At 38.9% G+C, this 11,897-nt stretch overlaps 1 protein-coding gene across 1 annotated transcript in view; it reads left to right on the plus strand.

Moving 5' to 3' along the window:
* The first annotated feature begins 355 nt into the window (after positions 1 to 355).
* The window catches only part of LOC101855916 (ATP-dependent translocase ABCB1), a 38,288-nt gene continuing 26,746 nt past the window's right edge, over positions 356 to 11,897 (plus strand). Inside the window, exons 1-2 of the mRNA XM_035969232.1 lie at positions 356 to 362; positions 2,300 to 2,424. Of these exons, the coding sequence (XP_035825125.1) occupies positions 356 to 362; positions 2,300 to 2,424 (132 nt within the window). The remainder of the gene's footprint in view (positions 363 to 2,299; positions 2,425 to 11,897) is intronic.

Genomic DNA, 11,897 nt, shown 5'->3' on the forward strand with positions numbered 1-11,897 from the left:
TTTGCTTGCGTATTAACAACCAATCGATCTAAAAAATTTCTGTTGTTTTTTTGCTAAATGAATTAGACAATTTTTAATGAGGTTTTTTTCCTAAGGTGGCATTCAAGTTTGCAAAAAGTCCGTGAAAATCCACACTCCAGACACCACCAACAAAAATCTATTCCATGTATTAGAAATTCAACAGACAATTTTTAATATTCAGTATTACATCTTCTCTTCATTCTGTGAAAATTTCATGAAGGTTGAATAAAAAATGGTGGAGTTATTTTAAAAAGTATAGAGAAAAGTCGTGTTTTGAGAAAACGACCGATAAAGAAAAAAAAATTTACTTTATGAGGAAATGGTGGTGACAAACATGCCCGGTTTGGGAAGAAATACGTTTTTTTAGCGGTTCTTATGCTATGAAATAGTTGTAGGAGAAGCTGAGAAAGCTAAAAATGCCTACACCTCAAAGCCTATCATTTTGAGCCGAATCGGGACTTTGGGAGTGCAACCCCCCCACCCCCTCCTTTAAGAAAACAACAAAATAATAATATAAGACTGTTTATTCCTCTACAAATAAAACATTAAAACTTGTTCGAGTAGTGTTCACCCCATCCGTATCAGGAACTTCAACATTGAACTCTTGAACTGTAGGGCAAAACAGCCTACGAAGAGTGAGGAGTGTACCCTTCATCCATCTAAACGGTGCTAGGCTGAAAAACGATGTCGACAATTTTGGTAGCAACTCTGCCGAAATATAATTCATATTCTGTCACGATGTGGTAGAATCAAGTGCTTGTCAATTTTTGGGCAACTGGAGTTATTGGTATCATCGTATTAAAGCATGTTCATCTGCCTTGCTTTTATTGCAAAAATACTCATCTGTCTTGAATAGAAGTTCGGATATTGTGTTGGAAGGAGGAGGGAGTCAACTGGTTTCAGGGGTAAAAAGAGAGAGTAAATAGCCACCAAATTGTTGTGACTTCCAAAGCCTAAGAGTCTTTGGAAAAAAAAATTACTTCCATAGCCTAAGAGTCTTTGGAAAAAAAATTACGTTTTGTTCCTTGTATCAACGTTTTTCAGTGCAGTCCACAAAGAAATGTGCTTTTTTATTAACAAACAAGTGTTAAGCCCCCAAAAATGTAAAACATTTGATCAATAATGCCTCTCATTTTGTTGTTTTCTGTTTCAGTAAGACTTTTATGGCATATGCAACACAATTAGATCATATACGTGCCGAAGAGTAGAGGTATTAAGGTATAAGGACAATATTTTTTTCTGGGATCTCTGTCTCTCTCTGTCTCTCTGTATAGACATATATGTATATATATACAGTCAAACCTGTGTAAGACGGCCACCCATTGCCAAGGAGAAAAGTGGCCGTATAAGACAGGTGACCGTCATACGCAGGACTGATCATGATGAAGAAAACAAATCATTCTTCTCAGAGGTCCCAATCGAAAGTAGCCGCATTGTTGTTGTCTTTGTTGTTGTTGGTGGTGGTGGTTTGTATTTTGTTTGTAATTTTTATTTTGTTGCTGATTTCGCACAAGGGTGACAATAAAACGAAATGTATCAGACGAGGAAGACCGAGTGCCATGTTAAAACAAACTCATGTGTAGCCACCACTCGGAGAACGAGCGACGTTTCTGTCACAAGTTCATGTTGACGTCCTTTGTTACTTTGTTACAGACTGGGTAAACAGTGACCACTCATCTCACTTACGATTTGTGTTTAAGTTCTGGGCGGGGCTTATGGGTTATGAGGGATCACACGCTTACCTCACCAACAGCTGAAAATTGGTAGCTATTGGTCAACAGTGGGAGGGGCCAACATGATCGGTTGGAGGGACTACCTAACAACAACGACAGGGGATTGAATTATGACGGCTCGCCCACAACGCCAGGGGCCAATGCACAATTTATGACTAAACGAAATGGAGTCACTAAGGTGGCCGTCTAAGACAGGTGTTATTTCTTAGTGTGATATGGATTGTGTGTTAAAATATGGTGGCCGCGGCCGCGTTGGACAGGTGCCCGTTTTACACAGTTAAATTATATAGAAAAAACGCAAGGGGGGAAATGGAAAGCGACCGTTTGTACAGGTGGCCGTCTTATAGAGGTGGCCGTCAGGGCAGGATCGACTGTATATATATATATATATATATATATATATATATATATATATATATATACTAATATATAATATCCTTTCTTTTGTTCTTGGTTTTGTGTTGCAATAAGTGACCGTCTTTGACAATCTCGACGGTATTCTAAAACGTCATCCATTACCTTTTCTTTTCCTTGTTCTTGGCAAGTTCTACGTTGCCTTGACCTGAACGTCAAGCCGGGTCAAACAGTGGCATTTGTGGGTCCCAGCGGCTATGGCAAGAGCACCGTGATGCAACTGTTGCTTTGCTTCTACGATCCGGATGAGGGAGAGGTATTTTCTGAGGATGTTCATCTATTGAGTGTCGGAGGGATTATCTGCTGGGGATGGGAGGGCTCATCCTTTGGGATGGTATGGTTTATCTTCTGAGGATTGGGGGGAGGGGAGGGGTATCTTCTGAGGATGGGAGGGGTATCTTCTGAGGATGGGAGGCTTTAACTTCTGAGGATCGGGGGGGGGGGTATTTTCTGGGAATGAGGTAGCCAAAAAGGCCAATGCTTTCGACTTCATCAAGAGCATGCCTGATATTATGTAAGACCTCTTGTCAATTTTTGAATTTTTTAGAAATAATATACTTTTGTTAATTCAAATCATCCACAGCTGATCCTCATAAAAAGCTGATTTTTGTACGTTTTTCCCTTCCGATGAAATTCAGATGAATTCTATAGAAGTCCTATATAATTCAAAGGGAAACAGCTAACTTGTATTTTTAAAAATTTAAGTCTTGATCGTCATTACACACTTAAGCGTGCCTCATGAGATATGCAAACTCTCATTTGCACTATGCTCAAGAAAATCAAAGTGTTGTTTTTTTATCATTAATCTTGACCTCATCTACAAATTATGCTGGCTAACGTTAATAGCACGTGTTTTACGTAGAATTGACTTCTACCTTTCAGGCCACGCTGTTTGTACCTAAACTTGTTTGATTAGAAAAGTGATATTTGTCTGGACTAGAAATGAACAAATACTAGTGCTCTCCCTGGACTCAGATTCGATTTCAGATGTGAATGTGCAGTCCACACTTTGCCACATTGTGTCTCCATAATAAACTTTTTCGAAACAGACAGGAAGGGATAGGTTTTGAGTGGAGTCGGTAGCCTAGTTGTTAGGCTACCGGACTCGTAATCGTGAGATTGCAGGTTCAGGGGTTCGAGCCTCAGCTCGGTCCGACGTTGTGTCCTTGGGAAAGGCACTTTACACGAATTTCCCACTTGGCTCGGTCCTTTCGGAGACGGACGTTAAACTGGGAAGCCCCGCCTCTCAAATAACCTAATAGTGTTGATAGGGGCGTTTAACCCATACCATGTCACCATGTGGATAGGTTTTTTTTTTAATTAAATATGCTTTTGACGATTGCTCTACTAATTCAACATATTTTTTTCCGTTGACGTTTTATTTAAAACTTGTATAACAGGAAATCCTAACTAATTCATCCTCCTTTATCCCTTTACTCAGAAATTTGACGCTCACGTTGGGGAGAGAGGCGTACAGCTTTGTGGTGGTCAGAAGCAGCTAGCTGGCCATTGTTCGAGCCCTGGTGAAGAATCCCAAGATCTTGTTACTTGACGAAGCCATGTCCGCGCTGGATGCAGAGAGCGATGTCGTTGTGCATAAAATATTATGTACTTGTGTTGGGTAAGGTCTACGTCATTGTGAGTTTTGATAAAGGTCGAGTGGCAGAATAAGGCACCCATGACGAGCGGCTGGTAAAGAAAGGCATTTATTATCACTTGGCATCAGAACAAGTGACAATTGCTCAAACGTTCAGATTTAACCTTTTAAGGAAATTTTCTTGGTGTTTCCCTATCCCCAATGCCCACCCCCACCCCTCCTTCTTTTGCTCTATTTTACCTCCCTGTTAATTAACCTGATTTCTCTTTTATAATGTATTTTAATTATTGTTGTTTTCATAGATAAACATTGCGCTCTTTATTTACAGAATGTATAGATAGATAGACAGACATACAGACAGACAAACAAATGGGTAGATCAATAGATAGACAGATAGATGGATGGATGGATTGATGGATGGATGGATAGATAGACAAATAGATCATCATCATCATTATCATCATCATCATAACTCTCCTCCTACCATCACCATCCTCATCATCACTATCATCATCAGCAGCAGCAGCAGCTGCGGCATCGTCATCGTTTTCGTCGTCAGAGTCCTCATCATTGGCATCTCGACATCGGTCAGTTAATACATCCAACAACAGCAGGAGCGCACATCAATCCACCACCACTGTCACCATCGCACACCATCATCTTGTATAATGCCTTAAACCTCCATCTGAACAAAGAGCAAAAACATGACGTCGTTATGTTTACATCTTTATTTCAGCTCTCTTTCGGGTGGATCTTTTAGCAAGGTTCTATTTCGAATTAATAAAACCCTTAAACCCGACTGCATGCTTCTTACTTTCATGAAAAGGATAAGTCTCTGATAAAAATTGCAAAAAAAAGGCAACTCGTTCGACCACCGAGCCACCAAACAAGATTGATTCACTTTCCAGCTATCTGAAATAGGTAAAGGGAAAGAAATGCGTTTTCTAAATACAAGACGTTCTTGTGAAACAAATGATACTTTCCCTTCACAAAAATATTGTGCGTTTTTGTAAAACCAGAAGAAATTATTTGTCAAAACACGCACTTTGATATCTTTAACTTTTGACCTTAATTTGTGTTTCTTAATTAAATATAATTTAGCATGTGACAAAAACATGTACTCTTACATAGCTGGAAGTAGAGCAAGTATATAACCTCATACTTTTTGGGACTATTGAGTCAGGACTTAAAGTGAATAGGACCCAAAGTACAAAGTGCAGCGAAAACTATTGAGAGCTACAGAAAACAAATTCATGTTATATCTAATGGGTGGCTCATTGAAGAAGAAATCTGACCCAGGATATGGAGTGAATACAATCTTCATAACGAATAATCAAAGTTTTTGTTCAATAACATGCGATCAAACTCCAACCTGATTTTATGTGGTAGTCTCTGTGAACATGTTTGTATATTCTCAAAATATTATTATATACCCCAGATCGTGCATGAAGCTTTATACGGGTAGTGGGCACCCCGCATTAGATAAAGTGTGCACACGGCGTATGTGCATCACCATTGCCCACCGGCTGAGCACCATCAAAGGCGCATTTATGATAGCTGTGATTGAGGCCGGAAGGGTCATGGAGCAAGGCAACCATCATCAGCTGATGGCACTCAAAAGACCTTGCTACAGACTACAACGTACCCAACGCAAAAAATAAATGCATGCACTTTTAAGTCATTTCTGCTATATTGGTACGGGGGAGTTTATTTAAGTTTCAGATGTCGACACCCCTCCCCCCCCCCCTTTTTTTCACACACACACACACACACACACACACACACACACACACACACACACACACACACACACACACACACACACACACACACACACACACACACACACACACACGCACATTCATATACACAAACCAAAACATTATTTTGCCCTTTACTTATAACCCATGAGTGTCACAGCATGTAAATATGGGATTGTGTCAGCTTTTTAGGTTTTTGTATATGTAAGCCCTCTGTTCACCATAAAACAATTTTGAGATAGATCTATGAGGAGTCGTCGATGTACTGCCCTCAATATATGTCATTATTGTTGTTTTATCGTCGAGGTAAATCCACTTTGATTGTTTATTCTCAACGTTTTGATGTTTTCCTGAGGGTTTTTTCCGATTACAAATACAGTCCTTTTCTGCTTTTTTCCTCTTCCCCCTCCGTACCTGTCCCAGTCGTTATGTCTACGTTTCACTATATTCTTGTGTTGTAGTAGGCTATGTCGCACCGGTGTCGGGGAATTTATTTTATGCCATCATTAATGGACGAAAGTGCGCAATTCATTGTAATTCCGGTTTCTCACTGTGGGGTGTGTGTGTTTTTTTGGTTAATCCTTACTTGTCTACACACTTTTTTTGCCTTTTACTATTCACGCCTTTCCCCATAACATATTGAAAATCCCTTCTAGATCTATCTGTCAACCGAAATGTTCCAAGATTACAAAAGGAAGCAACGCCCAGCAAGTGTTTCGTTTAATATAAATCTTCCCTCGAGTGTCTGATGTCAGATGTTTGGTATGTGTATTTTCCTTTCTCGTGTCGTCTCCGGTTTACATACTTGTAGCATGTTGGATGGATTCTTTTCTATGTGCATAATTTAACATTGATATTCGTTCTGACTATTGATATGGTGAAACAAAAAAGCAATAGGTCTCCATGTTTTTGTTCTCTCCGGTCTTCTTGTGATTTTTTTTTTTAACTCGAGACTTTGTGCGATCGAGACCGCCACCATTTTGATGAACTTTGATTTTTTGTATTGCCCTTTTTTATTTGAATTTCATAAAACCTGCAAAATTAGTAGACTGTTGAAAAAAAAAACAGAGTATAGGTGCAAAGAGGATCGCTATATCCTTTTGTGGCTGCAGTAAAGGTCCCAAAAATGAGGGTTAATTGAAAGTTTATAAAACAAAATTTAAATTAATAAGTTACCTTGTACATCGAGAGTCAAACTTACAACTTAGACAAAATACTGATGATAGTCACCGTTTCTTTTTGGTTTTGTAAATTTTAGTACGAAAGGCATATTATGTTCCTCTTGAAATAAAAAAAAGAATAAATGTTATTGTTTACTTTGTTATACTTTGCAAATTAGTTGGACAATATGACTTAGATCAAGCTTATTTCTTAACCTCAAACATGTTGCAGAGTTGTATCAAGCACTTGCGCCTAAAATATTGACGAGGGTCCACCTTGTGCCAAGCCTATTTTGACTTGTAATCGTGACCAAAATTCAACGAATATGTATTACTGTGACAGGGGTATGTGAAAGCCTGCGATTGAAGCACTGTCCAAATGTCGTTAACGTTTACGTCCGTTCTTTTAAATGGAGTTTTAAAAAAAGTGAGTTCTAACATAAATACGTATAATCTCATTTTTAATTTTTCTAAACTTAAAGTACAGGATATCCCCCTCCACTTCTCCGCCCTCCTTTCCAGAGTTTTTGGACTACGAAGGAAAATTAATTGCATTTGAGAAACAACGACATGATAGATGTTATATCCAATGAGTCACAAATGATCTATCTAACACTGTACCCTGTTTCAGCTCGGTTTAATTTTCTCATAAAAATCTGTTTAATTCTGTCTCATCATTGTCTATGTCCCTTTCTTTCAAACTCTCCGGTTTGTACCCACTTCTCACTTTCCTTTTCAAATTATATCGTTCATTTTTCGTGTTTATGTCACTATAAGTTTAGAATGCTGGGGTCCGATGGGCAATCTAAGTCGCGATGAATCTGAGTCTTCAGAAGCGAATGCGAAGTTTTCTTATCCCACATTGAACTTACGAGGTGTTCAGTAGAATTTTGTTGGGAAAGTGCTCATTCACACTCCACGCTCCAGACTCATCCAAATAAGTTTTCTAGCCACTAATGTTTCTAGCGTTCACAGCCTAATTGTTGGAGACGACTTGTTAATAGCTATCAGGATCCCCTCCCCCCTCTTTCCAATTTTTGTTTTCATTTCGTTTGATTGGTGTTAGATATAAGCTTGGGATGACAATGTGTTTGTGAACCCTTCATTGTTCGTGTGTGTGTGCATGTGTGTGTGTGTGTGTGTGTGTGTGTGTGTGTGTGTGTGTGTGTTTGTGTTGTGTGTGTTTGTGTTGTGTATTGTGTGGATGTGTGCGCGTGCTCATTGTTTAAGTGTGTGATGTGAGAATAAGGCAAGGACTATATAGTCATCATCCACCCTCTCTTCTGTCTCAGTCGGGACCAAAAGAGAATATTATATAATATAGAAATTCACTGGAATTTGGGGCCTGGGGCAGCGCTGGATTACTGTTATCAGTATCATAATGTATGTACAGTATTTCTGTATTTCTGTGTAGCGGATTTTTATCTACACACACACACACACACACACACACACACACACACACACACACACACACACACACACACACACACACACATATATATATAATATATAAGTCTAGTTGGCGGTTTTGTCTATAATTTGCATCCCAAAAGTCGCCCACCATCCTGACGGCTTTTTTATTCACATAAATTAACTATTTGAAGGATGAAATAACCAAAGTGTGCTAAATGACCACACGCGAAACACCTAGCCATGTAAAAAATAAAAAAACCCCGGCTTTTTGAGAAATTCAGTGCTTGTTTTGTTTCTGAGGGAGCTCAATTTGAGCATATTTATATACCAATATCAAGCTAGCTTGGGTTTTTTTTATGTATTCCAAGATAGTGCTCCACTTTTGGGACATCTTGTAGATATATTTCAGGAGCGTTACAGAATATTTTATGCTCGCCATAACCAAGATACTTAAAAGACGAAATAATATTCGATACAATAGAAAGGCAACTGGCGTAGTTGAAAATGTGCATATTGTAATACAATACTATCTCACAGCCTTCTGCATATAGTATACACTTGTGGGGCATAATGTAAAAAAAACTTTCTAGAGTATGACTATTGCCTCTATGCAGTCTGCAATGACTACTCTACAGGTTAGTGTCAAAGTTCAACAGTTCGGATAGCAGAGAAAAAGCAAGTCATTGGGAACCGCGAAGTAGATTTCGAGAATTCTATCCTGAGCACATGGATGCTACTTTTACAGCTTCATTTACGTCATTCGACTTGAGTCATGGTTGTTTGAAAATGTTAACTCTAATATCATATTCTAGTTAAGCATCAAAACACGGTAAATTGCGCTTGCCACTTGTTTTATCATCAGTTGGTTTCTCCCTGTTGCAGGCAATGATCATTACCGACAACTTGTCTCTGTGAGGGTGCCCCAGTAAAGTTTGCTCCTTCTTTCCAGTCAAAGATCTGAATATCTTGTCTTCTCCTCCTTCTTTTCTTCGTACATTACTTTCTAGTAACACTTTTATTTTCATCACATATATGACCTGTTTGTGTTGAAGTGCCGTAAAGCCCCGCATTCGTTGGAGTGTTTACATGCTTCTTCTCTTTCGGGGGGAAAAACGAGTAATGACACGTTGATAAATGAAAAAAAGTATGTATATGAAAACGGGCACTGAAGAAAAATTCGTTTCTAGACAGACACTTTGTACGAAATGGTATCGACGACTCGTCCAATTTTTACACACGATGACAATCTTATAATTCCGTTCATTGAATCATTTAGAATTAACTATCTTAAATTTGTTTTGAAAAATGTTTAACCTGCAAAGAGCGTTTCAACTGATTTGGTTAAACGAAATAACATTTGGCCATCGACTCAGTGAGATTGTGATGGATCTTCGATGTAAGAACTTCCTCGCATTGATGGTTAAGGACGACCTGCAGCATGTTTATGTATATTCTCTAGAGGAGGGATTCTCCATCAGTTTTCATCCGAAAGTAATGTCTGACATTTTGTTGTTTCATCTACTGCTCACATGAAGTCATTTGCCATCTCTCAGGTTGATAAGAGAAAGAATGTCTTGTTTTTCCTATCACTACAGGTACAAAAATCATGCTTAGTTTGAAAATCACCACAGCATGCTTAAATCCATGCTTAGATGTCACTTATTCAAAAACAAATCTGAGGCTGAGTAAATTGTTTGTACGCCTTTTTTCCCTTAGTGACCATCTATATGGTTTTATGCGAGCTGGTAGGGAACCAACGTCGGGCTCTGTGAGAAATCTTCCCCTTACATATTCGGCCTCACAACTTGTGCGTATGGGGAAAAGAATTATCCTCCATCCGGTGCATTTCAGACAGCGTTGGGCTCGGGTATACTGTTTCAAGAGCAGAATGAATTAAAGTAGAAGCGCGCTTGGTTTTTTCTTGATTTGGGATGCAAATGGGAGGCCGGTTTTGAAAGAGATAATCTCAGTCTTCTGTTTTCGAGTCGTGGGCAACACCAGATTGGCGAGTAAGTACCAGTAGAGCTGATTTAATTACTGTCTAAGGTGTCCGCGTCAACTCTGCCTATTTTGTTTGTGCAAGAACAACCGCTGTCCCAGTGGAAGTAACTGCTGGTCTTTATACGGATTTTTGCATCACCCTTCAAAGAGAAAAAATTTTCAGGTAAGTCGAGATCCAGATTTTCTGTTGGAGTAGTGCTGAGATAACTCATGAGTGCTTTTAGAAAATATGTGTTGGTAGCGCCTTAAACAGAAACACTAAATTTAGTTTTGTATTAGTTTTAAAGTTTCATTCTTCTTCTGGTTTTAAACCTGCATTCTGCTTCCCAGAGCTGAAAAAGGGATGGTTGAATATAGTTTCTAAAAAATGTGCAAAACTTTACGGTTTATTTTTCCCTTACAAACGCACTGTCCAGTGCCTTAAAGACAGCTGTATAAAGTGACACTTTTGTAATAATATTACATATGTTACTGACCACACTTTCATCAACTTTGGTTAGAAGCTAATTTTGAACTTTGCCTAGTCCGCTGACCTTAAATGGTCAAATTTCGATCGAGGTACAATGGCAAATGCGGTGTTTTTTTCTCCATGCACAACTTTATCACACGGAACTTCCAAGTTTCTCCAAGTTGACCTGCTCAATTTCATCTGACATTGAGATCAGTATTCTATCTATCTATCTATCTATCTATCACACGGAACTTCCAAGTTTCTCCAAGTTGACCTGCTCAATTTCATCTGACATTGAGATCAGTATAAAATTTGTTGTTTTTTTAATCCGAAAGCTAAGCGAAATAGTTTGGTAGGAGAAACATAGATCTACAACTTTTCCAGTACTACGAGGTTCTCTCTGCCCTCTCTTTTATCTATTCCATGTAAACGACAGAAGATTTTTTGTTCATTGACCCCCGCGGTGAAGCATGTTTGACCTTTGACCTAATATTGTTCTGAGATCATTTATTAAGGTGTAGTTCGAAGAGAATATTACTGTAAGCTACTCACAGGGTAAGCCAGAACTCTAGGTCATATTGTCTACCGAGTGCTAGGTAAAGAGCATTGCGATCACACCACAGACTGCGGTTAAAAGCATCCTGTGCAAAGATCTTCTACCAGCGTGTGTGGTGTAGCGGTTAGGCGCTTCGCTATGACACGCAGGAGACACAAGTTCTGTTCCCGTGTTTGTTTAGATTTTTATCGTGTATCTCCGTCTTTCTGCTGGGATGGTGTACACTCTTCAGCCCGGTTTGGACTTGGCAGGCAGGGTCAGAATCCACCTACATTTTATTTTGATTAATAGACTTTCTTTTGTGTTTTGTTAGCCTAGGACATCAGTCTACTGGTGGATGCCAGCAACGAAATAGAAGACATTACAGAAGGTGGGGAGGGGAGAAATGCTATCCAAACATCAGAAAAATAAAATTGTGACATGTTTCTTCAATTGGGGCTTGCAGCCTTGTACTTCTGGGAGATTGGTGGACTATGTTTATTCACCAGCCCTCTAAAGCAATATGTTGAGCACTAGAATGTTGCTGGATTTTTATACTCCTCCTGAATGCGTTCTTTTAGCGTCAGCTTTCTATATATGAGTCAAAGCTCAAAATGTTTCTTTTATTTTATTCTTATTTGTATTACAGAACGCTGTTGCTCTATAGAGAATGCCCGGCAATACTAATAATGCACATGATGGTGGTTCAGGTATGACATATCTATCTATCTATCTATCTTTCTATCTATCTATCTGTCTGTCTGTCTATCTATCTATCTATCTGTCTGTCTGTCTATCTATCTATCTAT

This window comes from Aplysia californica, unplaced genomic scaffold, assembly GCF_000002075.1.
Source record: "Aplysia californica isolate F4 #8 unplaced genomic scaffold, AplCal3.0 scaffold00006, whole genome shotgun sequence".
Taxonomy (NCBI): domain Eukaryota; kingdom Metazoa; phylum Mollusca; class Gastropoda; order Aplysiida; family Aplysiidae; genus Aplysia; species Aplysia californica.